This window comes from Monodon monoceros, unplaced genomic scaffold (assembly GCF_005190385.1).
Source record: "Monodon monoceros isolate NGI ecotype Baffin Bay Population unplaced genomic scaffold, NGI_Narwhal_1 Super_Scaffold_1, whole genome shotgun sequence".
Taxonomy (NCBI): Eukaryota; Metazoa; Chordata; class Mammalia; order Artiodactyla; family Monodontidae; genus Monodon; species Monodon monoceros.
In genome coordinates, this window is record NW_021703765.1 from 54,530,492 (window position 1) to 54,545,735 (window position 15,244).

The following is a 15,244-nucleotide window of genomic DNA, read 5'->3' on the forward strand; positions in this document are numbered from 1 at the left end:
TCTGGAGAGGATGTGAGGCAGAGGTGTCTCTCTGGTAATTAAAAACTCCCAGAAACACTGGGATTAGAGCACAGCCTCTCTTCTAACAGAAAAATGAAAACTTTGAAAATGAGATTCTGTGATACTAGTTGTACTTTTCAAGGCCTTGCACAGGCAACCAACCATATATCTACACGTATTTTGTTCCCCATCTGTCTACACTTTTTATCCTGGAAAAAGACAGGCTTTCTCTACCCTGAAGATGAATGAGGCCTTTGATGTCATGCAAATGTTAGCTCTGGGCCAAACACGTACAATCCTGAAAGTAGTACACTTAGAGAATAAGAGGTTTAAATGCATTTACCATTTTTATTTTGCTATGCGGAAACATACATTCACCATGGCTGTGCGATGCGGCTGACAGTGAAATGGAGAATATAACTTTTTGAAGGCTATTTATAACTAAACACTAAATAGTTTTATTACAGTGGAAATTCTGTACAGTTTAAGGCTTGGCTCTGAACTAGACTGCAAATATGGACCAGACTTGGAAATAAAACACTTTTTTTCAAGTAAAAGAAGAAAAATCCATTAAAAAAAATACAAGGACGAAGAAATGAAGAAAACAAAGCAACAGGAGCCCAACGGGTTTTCCCGGAGTGAAATTTCATCATACGGTGAACTAACAAAAATACAGGTCTTCTTTCCAAAATAATGACAATTTACATATTTAGGACTTGTTAGGGAACTCTGGGAGGCTTTCCAGACTGAACGCAGACCAAAGTGGACGACGGGGAAGAAATCACATTGACACGCTAAAGTCAGTACTACTTTCTAACGGTTAAATTAGATGACACAAAGCAGGACTGTGAGCGCTAAATATTTCCAGAGGATTGGGGAAGTCGTTACTGCTGACAGGTGAGAGTAATAAACCAGAGGAAACAAGTACAAGATTCAAGTTATTTAATGAATAAACTCGGTTATTGGCACATCTAATCTGGGAAAAACCTGACACACGGGACTAGACAGCTTCTAGCAGTTTAGGGTAATCTTTGTTGATCTGTAAACAAAAGATCTGTCACCTAAGAAACTGCAATTGTGTTTAGGCTTTAATAATAATCAGCTATGAAAGGCATGGATTGTTTTATGTGTTACATGAGATCACGGTTTCTATTGTTGGTTATGAACGTGCAGGTGTAGCTGAGAAGTCAGACACTGTGTGAAACGTAAAAATGCTGCTTGTTTTGTAATTGTATCGTTGCTTCATGCAATGTCAGTTTAGTGAGGCTGACTCAGATTGCTTTATTACGGGAAGGTCTCTGCCAGTGTCTTTATTAAATGGTCAAGGTCAGTTCTTCTGGATTGAAATTGTCCATGGGCAGATGCAAAATCAGTGGGTTAGAAGAGGAAACTCCACATAGACTCTGGGTTTTCTAATGGTTTGCATGACTGGCTTCAGGTGCAGCCTAGGTTATTCCTGCAGAAGAGAGATTTGATCAGTTACTCGTCTGAAAACACCTGAGAGTTTCCCTCAGATCGAGGTCACGGGAGAAGTATCTTGTACGGTTATGAAATGCTCTTTTTGACAAGATACTGTAAAATACCAGTGTACGCCACTGACAGGCTTTCTCTGAAATAACCACATCGTCACCCAAGTGGCTCAACTCGCTGAAGAGAACCTTCTTTTGGTTTTTTTTTTTTTTTTTTGCTTTCTATCTTCCAAATTACCTTCTTAATTTGAATATAATGAGTGATGTTTATATTTTTTCCCTTTGAGAGAAGCCACTCATCAATCAACGTTAACCAACGTTAGAGAACGTACTTATCTCATTTATACATGTAAAGCATTTAAGAGACTTTTGTCACATAACCAAGTGTGCAAGGAGCTGCATTCAGCATTCAAAGCCTTCCAGGGATGCTCAGGGCCCCTCGAGTTCTCGAGGGGCGGGTTAGTATGCATGACAAGTCTGTGCACACACAGAAGATGCTGTCTGCTCATGATGTCGGCCAAACAGTGGCTGGAAAGGCACGCGCTTTCTGGAGGAAAGCAGGACCACAAGACTGCATTTTTGCTTCCTCCTGAGACACGATACTACACTCGGGAAAAAAATCATCCCAAAGAATACAGGAAATAGATGACATCCACAATGAGAGTGAGTGCTCTGGTCTCAAATTGTAAGACAAAGCAAAAACAGAAACATAAACAGGCTAGCACCAAACACGGTGGAAGAGAAAGCTTACAGTGGGATAATGCAGCCAACAGAAGGAGAACAGGCTATATTTTATTTCCCTAGTATTTGGAACACACAGATTGCACCTCTCAGAACAAAACCGTCTTAGCTCTGATTAGGCTACATGGCAAGTGAAACCAGATCCGACCTTTCAAATGTGGATAATGGGAGGAGCACAGAGCATGCATTAAGAGGGAACATGCGCAGGACCAGGCAAGCGGACTCTGCTTTCTCTTTATCCTCTAACTGGCAGGGGAGGTAAAAAGTCCACAGTATGGAGCCTCCAAATATGAAACAAAGCAGCAGCCGCAAACCAATTTTCCATCCTCTTGATACCCAGAGCCCTGCAAACGCCAGTGAGAGAAAAAGGAGAGGGAAGAGGCAGGGGGAGGGAGAGAGGGAAGCCCTGGGCCACATGCCAGCCGAGGCCAAGCCTAGAGAACCAGCGCCACCTCTTACCTGGGCTCAATCCTCTCCATCTTCAGGGGTGATCTCGGTCTCTTTATGGACCACTACTTTGGTCACTGACATGTCAGGGTGCTGCTCTTTGGCCTCTTTAATTGCCTGAGCCAGTGCCTATCCCCAGGAAATCACAGAAAGGCAAAGACAAAAAGGAGGCGGGACGTGCAAGATCAGAGCCAGGTGGAGACTCGTGAGCAAGATCTATATACACAATTTACAAATGGGATACAATGACTGCAAAGGGGGTCATACGCTGCATACTGCAAAGTTAATTCAGAAAACTGTTTAGACTACAGGCTGGACTAGAAGGACAGCTCTGGGAAGAGTACGACCAGCTAGTGTTTCTCTGTCTCCCTGCCGGGGTATCTACCCTCTCTCACACGCTACCTGGTCATGGTCAATGTCCGCGTCTCCCGTGATGACGATTCGCTTCTCGATTCTCGTCTCTGAAATGCCTCCTTTCACAGTCTGAAAGCAACACATAAGCATTATGAATTTACCGTCACTGTTGACCGGGGGAAACGGCGGAAAATGCTGACACAGCTTTAAGCTGCATCATTCATTCTTTAAGAATTGAAACAGAATCCTATGGCAGTTATTCACAACGGTTCATTTCAGAAGTGAAGCCAGAATAGAGTCCTTCGGGTTTTGGCTGGCTGGTGTTTCTGGGACATCTACCATATGCTATGCACTGGAGTTAAGGGTTATGCGAAGGGCATCAGAATGCATATTCTTAAACGGAACCTGGCATGTGAGGACAGATGCACCACAAATACAGCAGCCGTGAGAGCTCCAATGCAGCTGCCTGGCATCCTGGCATTCACCTATCTGCTGGTGCGGCCCAACCCAGAAGCTCTGAACGGATACCTTCCTGTATCCGTTCCCACTCCACTTACTTTGGTGATGTGGGTGGTGGTCGTGGTGCTTGTGGTTTCAGATGTGATCGTCTGTGCGCTCATGAGCACACCTGGCTCCAAATCAGCACCAAGATCAACCTAAGCAAGCAAAGGGGGAGACGCCACACTTGAATATTGATGTCACCTCTCCAGACGTCTGCTATCTTGGTTTAGGGCATGACGATGAGTTAATTATCTGCACAATCACTGTGCTGTTCCATCAGCATCTGGGAGCTGCCACAGACTATGGACTGAATCAAACTTGGCCATTGTTAACCCTCATTAAAAAGCTGGGACTTCAGAAATGTGAGCAGGGGCTGGTTGAGCTAGTAGTGTTCTTCCTTATCTATGGCTAGGGAGATAGATTTCTGAGCCTCTTTCTCCATTTCAAGTTATGTGAAGACCTGCTTAAGTCACCTGCTCTTCCTTGAGCGGTAATAAAATTACAATTACTGCGCCATTCTTGATAGAGACAGTTGGGTCCTCTGAGTCTCACAAATTAAATATCATGTAGTGACACTTAAATGCATGAAGCCATTCAAGGGGTAAAACAGGTGCCAGGGCTCTGGCCTTCATAGACTGTCTTACCTGTGATGATTCATATGTTATGGTTTTTGTTTCTGTGTGAACTACAGGCACTTCCTTGGTAGAAATTTCTAGCTTTACTCCTCCTGGTGAAACACTGTCAAAGCTGATGGTTTCTGTCTTCACAGGAGATGGCTATACCAATGGGAAGCAGGCAGAGTGGCTATTAAATTTTGCAAACACATACCTTTGTTTTTTTCCCTCCCCTCTTGGTGGATATAGATTAAGCACAGGTTGGTATGAAATAAATGTTTACATTTTACATGGGGGGCAGTTGGGGAATGAGGCACACAACAGATACATGTCAGTCTCCCAGAATTCATACGGAATGTTCCAGGTACAAGAAAATATTTCGAAGGAAATTGAAAAAACCCCACTTTTTTACATTCCCTCTCATCTCATAAACTAATTTTAATAGATTAAAAAATCATAAATTAGCCTTTTATTGAAAAACTTCTTAGACAGAAGGAACAAGTAATAAGACATTGAACCACCACCCCTCACCCCGCCCCCATGTACTTCAGGAATTTCAATAAAAGAGAATAAAGAATAAATTCTAGCACTTGGTGCCTGGGCAAGCCTGGTTTTGGTTCTGTTGGATAAGTACACTGATCAGAAATAAATTTATCAAGTTTTCTAATATCTTGGCAGGCTATGCATCTCCCAGGTTTATGGCCAGTTACGGTAATTGCAAAGAGAGTGGAAACCATTTCCTGGAACTTTAGATTGTGAATAATCATTATATATGTTTGCATGGGACCCCAGGCCAGCATGGAGACCCCATAATTGCCATGCAAGAAGGCAACAAGAGGAGAAACAAACTGCTCTTGGAAAAGGAAGAAAATTAAACCTAGCCCTGCCTTTATGCTTAACTAAATTTCAGGGACTTACTTCAGCACTAAAAGTAACGTTAACCGCTAGTTACCTCAAAATGAGGTTTTTGTTCCGAAGCTTCAGAAACGTGGATGGCTGCACTCTGCTCCTCCTCTGGCTCTTGGGAAGCAGCTGCCATCTCTCCCTGCTCGAGGACAGCTTTGTCGGCCACCTCCCCTTTTTCCTCCTTCGCTCCCTCAGTCAGAGCAGAGACCTCCTTCCCTTTCACATCAGATACATCAGCAGATGCTGCCTGGGTCACAGCATCCATGTCATCTCCAGCTGCGTAAGAAGCATCCCCACTCGTATGCACATTCATCACATGTCTTTCCTCCACCAATGCCGTTTCCTGCACAACCTTCTGGGTGCTAAGTGGCTGGGGGTGCTGGGTTGTTTCCGTCTCCATTTTGCCAGACTCCGTCTTGGTTTCCATTTTCTGCATGGAAAAAAAATTGTGGTGTCAGTGTGACTTTCCACAAAGCAAAGGTCAGAAAGCAAAAAAAAAAAAAAACACAACAAAAGCAGCCACTCACCAGGGTACCTAAAGCCAGTACCAGTGCTTATAACCAGCAACGCTTAGAGAAAATATAAATTAGCTTTCATTCCCCCCACCAGAGTCTTTGATGCCTGCCCTCTGCCTGACACATAGCCTCGAACCTGTGCTGCTTCTTCGGATGTTGCAAAAGAAACAAGAGTGCGGTATAAAACGCAATTAAAAAACCAAAACAAAATGAAAGCATTGGAGCACATGCATATTGGTTTTGGCTGCTTCCTTAGACCTAACAGGTGACATAAAATGCTTTAAGAAATTAAATGCTGTTAAAACGTCTCAGCACGATTGCTTTCTGAACATCTGAAGTATGTTCTTGTAATGGAACTAAAGACATGCGATGCAAACGTGGGACAGGCACAGAGGGGTGTAAGTGAAGGCCCCTCTCAGGTGTTTAAAGCAAAGCCACTTGGATGCAACACACACACACCCCGAAAAGGCACAAAGAAAAGGCAAAGAGGCAGAGACAGAGACACCGAGGATGGAAACAGATGGCCACCTGCACCCAGCTTTGAGAAGTGGAAGTAACCCCTCCTATGAATTCTGTCGGCTTTCTCGCAGACTCTAATAAGCTGAAGATTTCAGAGCCATCCATGAGCTTTTCTCCAGAAGACTGTTTAGTCTGAGTGAACAGAGAAATGGAGAGTCAAGCACAGAGGTCGGGACACAGGAGGGCAGGTACTCATTCACAGCTGGTTAGACAGAACTGTAGGCACGGGACCCAGGGCGAGGGATGGAGGGATCTACAGACAGATTTGGAAACACATAGGGATGGGAAATCAACAGCAAATCGGGGTGAGCAGGGGCTCTGGTTTGGTAAAGCGGAGAGAGTTCCTGGGGTTAGGGCGGTGCTGGGTGAAGCGGATCCTTTCACCCGGCACTGGCACCGGCACCTCAAGCCCCGGCAGCACCACCCCACCTCGGGGACAAGAGCTGGAAATAAAACGGCAGGTATCTCAATGCTCACGTCAGACCGCGGTAGTGACTTAACCATGAAAACAACAAAAAAGCTTGGGTTGGCGGCTCTCAACATAAGCCAAACAGCAAGAGAAATGGAAAGGCTCGGGGTGGAAGGGCTGCCTTGGCAAACGTCATGCTGGAATCGGAAACGGCGGCCCAAAGGCAGCACCAGTTACCACGACTTGGGACGTGGCCGACTCTGTGACAACGTATTGGGTGGTGGCGACGGTGATGGCCGGTTCCTGGGAGTATCTCCACTTGGACAGGCTCTTCCTGCGGGGACTGAAGGGCCCCACCTTCAAGGTCTCGGCCTCGGCCTCGGGCTCCGCTCTGCCCAGCCGCTCGCCCTCCAGACTGGCATCCCTCCCGGGCACGTGGCTTTTCTCAAGAGCATCATCCTCGGGGCTCTGCAGCCGGGACTCGGCTTCCCTGATGGGGGCCAGCGACTCCGACAGTCTCCGCTTTGGAGTGTGGACCTCAGGCCCCCTCCTGGTCCTGTCCTCGGTGAGGACTCCCAGGACCTCGAACTCTGCCAGGACACGGGGGCTCTTCATGGGCTCGGCCAGCCCTGGCTCAAGAGGGGAGGGGGACACCACCTTCTCCCCTTCTTCGACTTTTCCTGTCATAGTGACAATTTTTCCAGACACGGTATCGTAGGACTTTCCGAGTGTGTATATTTTCTGTTTGTTCTCTTCCTTCAAGTGCATTTCTCGGGCCAAGTCTTCAAAGCTCTGCACTTCAGTGGCGCTAGATCCTAACGAGTCGGCGGGGATGTCATCAGTTCTAGTGCTCACGGTCACCACCTTGTACGTCACAATCTTTTTCGAATCACCATCAACTACCTCAGTGGGTATTTTGTCTACAATAACCCAGTCCTCTGTGCCCTATATTTGGAATATAAAAGCTAAATTAGAAGTTCTGATGGTATCTCATTTCTAAAATAAGAATCCTTTAAGGCAATCAGGGTGAGAGCTACACTCAGGCCTGGGAGGTGACTGCACAGGGCTGGGGTTATTTTTATTAATTATGGCTGCAATCTCTTCCCATCTGAAATTTATTAACTCTAACCTGCAACTTGGAATACGGTCTGCGTGTACACTCGCAATTTCAGATTTCTTGAAATACTTTGGTGGTAAATTTTGCAAAGACTATATTTGATCTTATGCTAAATGTCTGATCATTTTGTATGTCAAGATTAAACAACATTTTTGAAGTTGTTGTACAAGTTATTTAGCTTCACTTGCGTGGACATAGAAAAGACAGTTTTCCATGTGAAACAGAACACTGTACTTCACATCTGTTGTTCTCACAAAGAACGTGCCAGCATTTCCACAAATTTCCGTGAAAACCATTTTCCATGTTTGTGAATTATACTTCCTTATATGGGAGACGGAATCCACTCTAGCACTTATTATCCAATAAGTATTCAGTGCACCTGTGTTCCAGGCATTGTAATGAACTATTTCCCACTGTTAGGACACTGTCGGAGCCTCTTAGAAATAGGTCACAGTGGTCTGTACACTGTTCCGATTTTATTTACAACCGAAGTTCATCGTCTCAGGGGTTTCTTTGCCAGTTTCCTTAGTGTTAGTTCCAATAAGGTAGAAGAAATGCAAGTTATGAAACTTCTGTATTTGGGGAGCCTACCAGGACGTTAGCAGGTAACTAGTCTAACAGGTTGCAGAGGGAAGAGAAACCAAGCCAGGAGCAAGGGAGCACCTTGGTTTACATTTTAAACTTGGACGTTTGCTACTTTCGTACTTATCCTAGCCTGAATCTAGAAACAGGTGGGCCTTAAGAAAAAGGATTACAGATCCATCTATAGGCTGGTGCCGGATTAAACAAAATGAATTGAAAAATAACCTCTAGGGTGGATGGGACAGTTTTCTGGAAAATGATTTGACGAGAGGTAACCACAGAGCCTCCTTCCTGAATTCTCTTTATCACACTCGGCTAGTGGGAAAACCAATAAAAGTTCAGAACTTTCAAAATCAGTCAAGGTCATCTAAATTAGCATCACTCTATGGGTGAAAGAGGGACTAAAAGGTCCAGTAATATCATTACAAAGTATAATCATAATGTTTCAATGACCACACACAGATATAATCACCTAGGAGCAAAAGCCACAAAGAAATGATAGCTAACGGATAACTAAATTAGGAACAAAATTCCCTACTTCCCTCCCCAGAACCTAAGCAAAAATGATATACCTACCTTAGTGGCAAACGAGGTAAATTTTAAAAAGAAAGGAGAAACTACAGACATTTTAATGACACTGAAATCTGAAGAGCAATTTCCTTCTGGAGAATTCCTTAATGCTTGTTTTTTACCTGAGACTCAAAGAATGGAGAGCTTCCTTGCTGCAAAAATAGAACCTTTTCAGGAATCTCTCTTTCTTCTTTGGTCTGTTTGAATAAAGGGGGTTGGGTTGGAGAAGAGGAAGCAGACAGTTTCCAAAAAGCCAAGTTAGGAAGAGAGTTCTTTTCTTGTGCTACACATATAATACTCATTCATTTTTTTTTCTGAAGAAGTAAATTAGTGCCTATTAATTTGGAAAATGGTCTGAAGCCATCTCAACATTTAACAATTATTTCCAAAGAGTAACAGACTATGTTTTGAATCTCTGGTGTTTTTAGGATTCAAACATTTCTCATTTCTACAAACACAGAATATGCAAGAGTGGCATAAAGAGCTTTCTGGCATTTCAGTAAGTGTTCATATGTCAGTGATCTGCAATACTGTAAAAGTGAGTATTAAAATGAAAATGTTAAGATTTTAAAAAAATTAAGTTAGGAATAAATTCTCACTTCCACGTCTGACAAATTCTTGATCATATTCCCCACTGAAGTGCCGCCTGATACAGAGAAAGGAAATACACATGGGTCACTGCATTAGCTACTAATCTGAAAAACCCAGTTATGCCTAGATTGATGTCTTTATTCCACAAATAAACATAAGGTTATAGCTTTATTTGAACTTTTGTAACATGGCAAATAATCCTGAAAAGTCAACTTCAGAATATCTTGGTGAAGAATTAAGTATTTGAAGTCATACTTGTCTTTAACATATAAAATTTAAAAGGACGTTAAGTATGTTATGTTAGAACAGTTTTTTTCCTTTCATCTTTTTATTGCTTCCTTTAGTATCAAATAGGCATAATTCAAGGGGCAATACGTTAGCTACCGAGCCTGTCTCTGTGTACAGCACACGACCGCATAGAATAGTGAACAAAAGGATATTTTGGTAAAGTCATCTAAAAATAATAATAGAAAAGTTCAAAGTTTCTAGACAAATGGAACTTTGAAAATAAACCCTCTTGTTGATGATAAGCAATATAATTTTATGAGAGGTATTTAAAATTCCTAGGTATGTATCTACAAAGCTATCAGTGCTATCTTTAATCGTTTGCCTGCAAGAGGTTGTAGAGGAGCATCTGGAATGTTATCTGGAATGACCTGCTGACAGATTTTGACAGCATCGTCCTCATATGCTCCTTTTAAATGAGGAACAAATAAGACATTTCAAAGGGGGGAAAAAAAAATCCCCGTCCTGTCCCATTTTGGAGAAAGATATTGCAAGAGACAAAATGTACCATGTGGAATCATTCAATGTGGATTTATTTTTTAAACTTTCAATCATAGCCTCTTTTTTAAACAGAAATAAGAAACAGGAAGTCAAAATTATAGACACTTTTCAGAATACCACGGCTAGGCCTCTAATTATAATCACTGAACTACATATTCTCCTACAATGAGAGCTTAAAAAAACAACAGCAGTGGTTTTCAGCATATCCTGTTATCTGACATCAAGTAATTTTAAAAACGTCTGTGTCTGTAAGTAAAAATGTCCACACTGTCTGCATCCAGAACTGTGCATGTCCCATAATAACGGAAAAGGGTAACATAAGGGGATAGATGTTATCATTAAATCCTGTATACTGTCAACCCCAATCCAGTGAGTTCTGCTAAAGTTAAGAGGTACTGATAAAGAAAAGCTGATAATCGAAACATTTACTGGGGGTTAAGACAGAGTCAGATGCACACCCTGACTATTTCATTTAGTTCCTTAAACGTTCATGCCTGTGTCATAATTGGGACACAAGGCCCTACAGTGGCATGCAAAATTCACAGAGGTGTTACTTGCTCAGATGATTAAGGGTCTCTATGGAGCTGTGACTTTCATTTCTGCTCGGGCCAGGGGTCCTCAAATTGGGCTGTGAATTAGAATTATGTGGAGAGCTTTTAAATAAGAGTAATGTGTGGGGGGCACCTCTGACTAATTAAATCAGATTCTGATGTAGAACCCAGGCATGGGTATTTTAAAAATCTTGTAGGTGACTGTAATACGCATCTAGAGTTGCACCCCAGGGTCTGAATGGAAAGTCACAGAAGTCAGATTCACAGAATGGAGATAATTCTCTCTATCCATGAATAGATGATCCATAGTGAATGCATATTTTGCCCAATTTAAGGCCCATCCAAGACCTGAATAGCAAAAGTAAAGCTGGACAAGAAAGCAGAAAAATGCGTAAAGAGAGTTGATTCTCGTTATCCATGGCAGGTGTGTTCTATAAAGTTGCTGTGAACACTGAATTACTGAGTACTGAGCCATAGCTCCTATGGGAAAGACAGGGTCAGGTTCCTGGGAGCTTCTGGTCATGAAATTTTCGTCAACTGATCAATGCATAACCTTGTTTTATGTGTGTTTCTGTTTAAAGACCCCTTATTTAATATCTATTATTGATCCATTAACATCAAACTCACAGCCAGCAGCACTATAACTTATCCTGAACAAAGCGTATCTGACACACATATTTTCCTATAAGGCACATCTCAGCCTTCTTGTACTTGGGAACACTAGACAGCACTTCAGCACTATGGCTGGAGGTCGTTTTAAATAGCAAAATCACCAATAAAAAACACAAAAAAGCAAAAATGTGGCACTAAACAGGCTGTTGCCTGTTCACCTTACCTGGGAAGGTGCGCCTTGAGCAATTTTTTTTTTTTTTAGGCCGTGACAGTGAGAGGCCCGCGCACCGCGATTTAGAGTGGCCCCAGCTTGCCACAACTAGAGAAAGCCCTCGCACAGAAACGAAGACGCAACACAGCAAAAATAAATAAATAAATTAATAAACTCCTACCCCCAACATCTTCTTTAAAAAAAAAAAAAAAAAAATCAGGAGTCATCACATTTTTTCCAAAACAACATTGTATCACTGAGATTTCCCCCAAAATCCAACTAAGTGTGGCCTCACTGAATCAGTTTCTTTACCCTTCTGACACAAGCAATATTACTTTGAGAAGTCACTTTAAAAAATTAAGTTACATATTTTCTTTTAGAAATAATTGGACCTCTTTCTAAACTGGCCAATTATTGTTTAATTAATTTAAAGTGGGTCATATTAAATAAAAGGATAACATCAAATGAGTAATTTACTTAGAAAAACACCTCCCCTCTAAAATGAAAATCTTTTGTTTAGGTGTTTTTAAACAAAATATGCTTTGTGTATGCCTAGCTGGCTGGGAGGATAAAATTATCTTTTGTGCTTTTCACAAAACCAATAACAAAAGCCAATATTAAGTTTCAATATAGAAATGAACAAGAATTTGGAGCATTAAGAACGTGCCGGGCTGTCTCCAGGGCCCTCAAATGGAGGATAAACTGGGTGTCACCAAGGGCTCCGGGAGAAGGGTCAGATGGGAGCCCCAAGGCGAGGGAAGCGCGCATAGCCCTGACCTCCCAGAAGGGACCTCTCTTCCTCTGGGACTTGAAGCTCCTTGGAGCTGCTTTTTCAGAGCCCCTTTGATAACCAGGGTTATTAGCCAGCCTTGTTTTTAAGAAGCTCTTCTTTACATCTAGCAAGTCTCCCAACAATTTCCTCCCTTGCCGGTGGCAGTGGAGTCCTAAGGTACAGCTTCTGCTCACCACTCGGCAGACACTTGAAAGCAGTTACTAAGCCAGCTGCTGGTCTCCAGTCTGCGTAACCAAACCACTTTGTGCTTCCGCAGAGGACATCTTTCCTCCATCCTTTAATCCTTTTAAAACAATCCTTTCTTAGGTCTACTGCAGTCTCTCTGCACCAACAGGGATAAGGCATCCACATCGAGGGTAAGTTCAGCGTATTCAAAGCATCACCTCTTAAGTTATTAACATTCTTTGGGGTCATCACCGTTATTCTCTAAGAATTCGAGGGTTTAATAAGTGAAAAAAATTTCTTTTACTAGCCTAATGACCTAGACTTCGACAGTCCCTTGTTTATTATCACCACCTTTCACTTCTCCAAGCAACTACCCGAACTTCCATTCAAAGGGCTGCTACCTCGCGTGTCCCTGAGTGACAGCAGGGGAGGAGGGGCCTGACTTTTTCAGTGGCTATTTATTTTGTGTTTTTGTAACGTAATCCAGTATCTGCCATCTTCAGAGCCAGCACGTCCTTCCTTATTTCCAGCCCTCGTAGAAACAGGGTAAACCAAACTTGACCAGTTACAATAAAACTTACCTGACCATAACTCATAAGTGGCAGTCTTACTAATGCAGGAACTACACTATTTAAATCAATCAGGAAAATCTGAAATTTTTGTGTCTTGAAACTCAAACAATCTGAATGAAACCGATGTTTAATGGTACAGGAATACTCTGGTCACAGGACTTTTCATTTATTCTGCATAAAAAGGCCCTTTACAAAGTAATTCAAGTGGTGATAGACCTTGTCATTTTTTTTTAAGTGGGATTGGAACTGTCATGAACATCACGATTGTGGTCACTTTAGATAAACAGCTTTCAAGGGAAGAAAGGAGTTAATATTATACTAGAAAGATGCCGTTTTAAAAAACTACTTCTTTTGAAAGACAGATAAAGTAAGATGATGTGTAACAGTTGACAGTAAGATTAGTACCACTGCCACTGTGGGTCCCACACGATGGGAGCCTTGAAGTAACACCAGCTGAATCCTCTATCTTGCTGTACATTTAAAGAGCGATTTCCTACACGGAAGACTTACTCAAAAAGACATTCTGGCCTTTACTTTCCCTATTAAAAACCAAATAAAAACTGATTATAAGTCATAATATAATATATATGTTTATATATATAAATCAGTTAAAATAACCAATTAAAAAAATATATATATATGCTATAAATAAAAATGAAATAAAAAACTGAGTATACCCGTAAAAACCTGGTGTAGTAGTCCCAGAGTAAAGTATGCCCTGAAATGTTATCAACTTCAGAACACTGTTTAGTCAAACATTAGACAATCTCAGTAGGCATGCTCATCTTGCAATTGACGAGAAACAGTCATGAATTTTCAAGGCGTTTCTTAAAGTAGCGGAAGTACATTCAGAAAAACTGTTGGTTCGTTAATACAGTAGGTCAATGTCTCCCAGCTGTGAATCTAGAATAAGCAGATCTGAACCAGAGTTTCCTTGTTCGTTCCAAAGCACCACGGGATGCGATTACTCACTCCTTGGCCACCTAACATTGTACTGGCTATACACAGACAAGGGGTGGGATTCTCTACTCAGAATTCTGCCTGCCACATCCTTTCCCTGCAGACCCTGCAGAGGAGCGAGGCTAGTGAACAGAAGACAAGTGCAACCCAAAGCCTGAATACCGACCTCTTCAGGTACCAGCGGCTCGATCATGGGTGCCTCCTCCTGCCGGGTGGCTAGTCGCACGGGGGAGGTGGAAAGCCTCTTTTCCCATTCGTTCGTGATGGCAGTGTCTGTGGAGGTTTCTAAAAAGGTTCTTTTCAGCTCACTAATATTGGTCTGATGTTTCATCAGGTCATCTTGGGTTTTATCTAGCTCCTATATTCAGAACATAAAGAATCCAACAGTCAACATTTTACGTTTGTCTTCCTTTCTGCGTGCTCTCTCTCGTTTTAAAAGTTAGGTCATTATCTCATTAGTAGTCAAAAGAAAAGAATTCTGATCAGGGCTCATGACACTACCACAAACACTCTGGTGAAAATGTGATATTTCCGAGGGAAAACAAAATCTAGTTCACGCAAGCATAAAAATCAAAAGTTTCAAAGGTCAACTGTTAAGAGTGTAATTCACATGTAACCAGAGAATTAAAATAAATACACACGGAGGAAAGGGGATCTACGTCTAGGAGAGAGGAAGGAATCAGAGGAAGCTGAGAAGTCAACCGCACGTATTCACAGGTGAGAACACACCCTTCATGCATCATGGTACGAGCCCACAGGTTAAGCCACTAAAGGAAAACCAACACACACAAGCATGCACTGGTATATACCAATACCAACCTCTAACATAAGATTACTATGTTTGACATACACATTTTCACCCTTTACTCGCTTAATCAGACTATTCTGAAAAAAGTGGAGAAGAAAGGAAGGTAAGGGACATGACAGTCACATGAACAAGTGTCATCCTCCACACTGCACCAGCACGCAGTCACCACCACGGAGCATGCTGCAAGATCTGAACACCACAGACAATGACTTATCACACGCTGGTTTCTGCTTTTGTGTTTGATTTTGAATTTTCTACCTGTGCCTTGAGCTCTGCATCTTCCTCCTGGTCCGACTGCCAGCATCGAGAGAGAGTGGGAAATAAAGTCTTACCATGCCATCGACTCTAAGATGGAAGGATGGGTCTACATAAGCCAGCTACATGGGGGCACTAGTTTGCTCTTATGTGAGAAGACATTTCTTTCTTATATATAAACCATAACGTTCTCACA

The 15,244-nt window shown here is 42.3% G+C and overlaps 1 protein-coding gene across 7 annotated transcripts in view; it reads right to left on the minus strand.

Moving 5' to 3' along the window:
• Positions 1-328: 328 nt before the first annotated feature.
• EPB41L3 (erythrocyte membrane protein band 4.1 like 3) overlaps positions 329-15,244 on the minus strand; it is a 192,473-nt gene continuing 177,557 nt past the window's right edge. For 4 of the 7 annotated variants that reach the window (XM_029231012.1, XM_029230987.1, XM_029230979.1 and 1 more), the window contains 7 exons: positions 14,152-14,343; positions 5,079-5,462; positions 4,157-4,288; positions 3,569-3,667; positions 3,060-3,140; positions 2,670-2,786; positions 333-1,456 (listed from right to left, as the gene is read on the minus strand). In XM_029231012.1, coding sequence (XP_029086845.1) covers positions 2,676-2,786; positions 3,060-3,140; positions 3,569-3,667; positions 4,157-4,288; positions 5,079-5,462; positions 14,152-14,343 — 999 coding nt within the window. In that variant the 3' untranslated portion in view covers positions 333-1,456; positions 2,670-2,675. Of the gene's footprint in view, positions 1,457-2,669; positions 2,787-3,059; positions 3,141-3,568; positions 3,668-4,156; positions 4,289-5,078; positions 5,463-6,075; positions 6,199-14,151; positions 14,344-15,244 lie in introns of all 7 variants that reach the window. The other 3 variants (XM_029231029.1, XM_029231021.1, XM_029231003.1) reach the window with 3 other exon arrangements.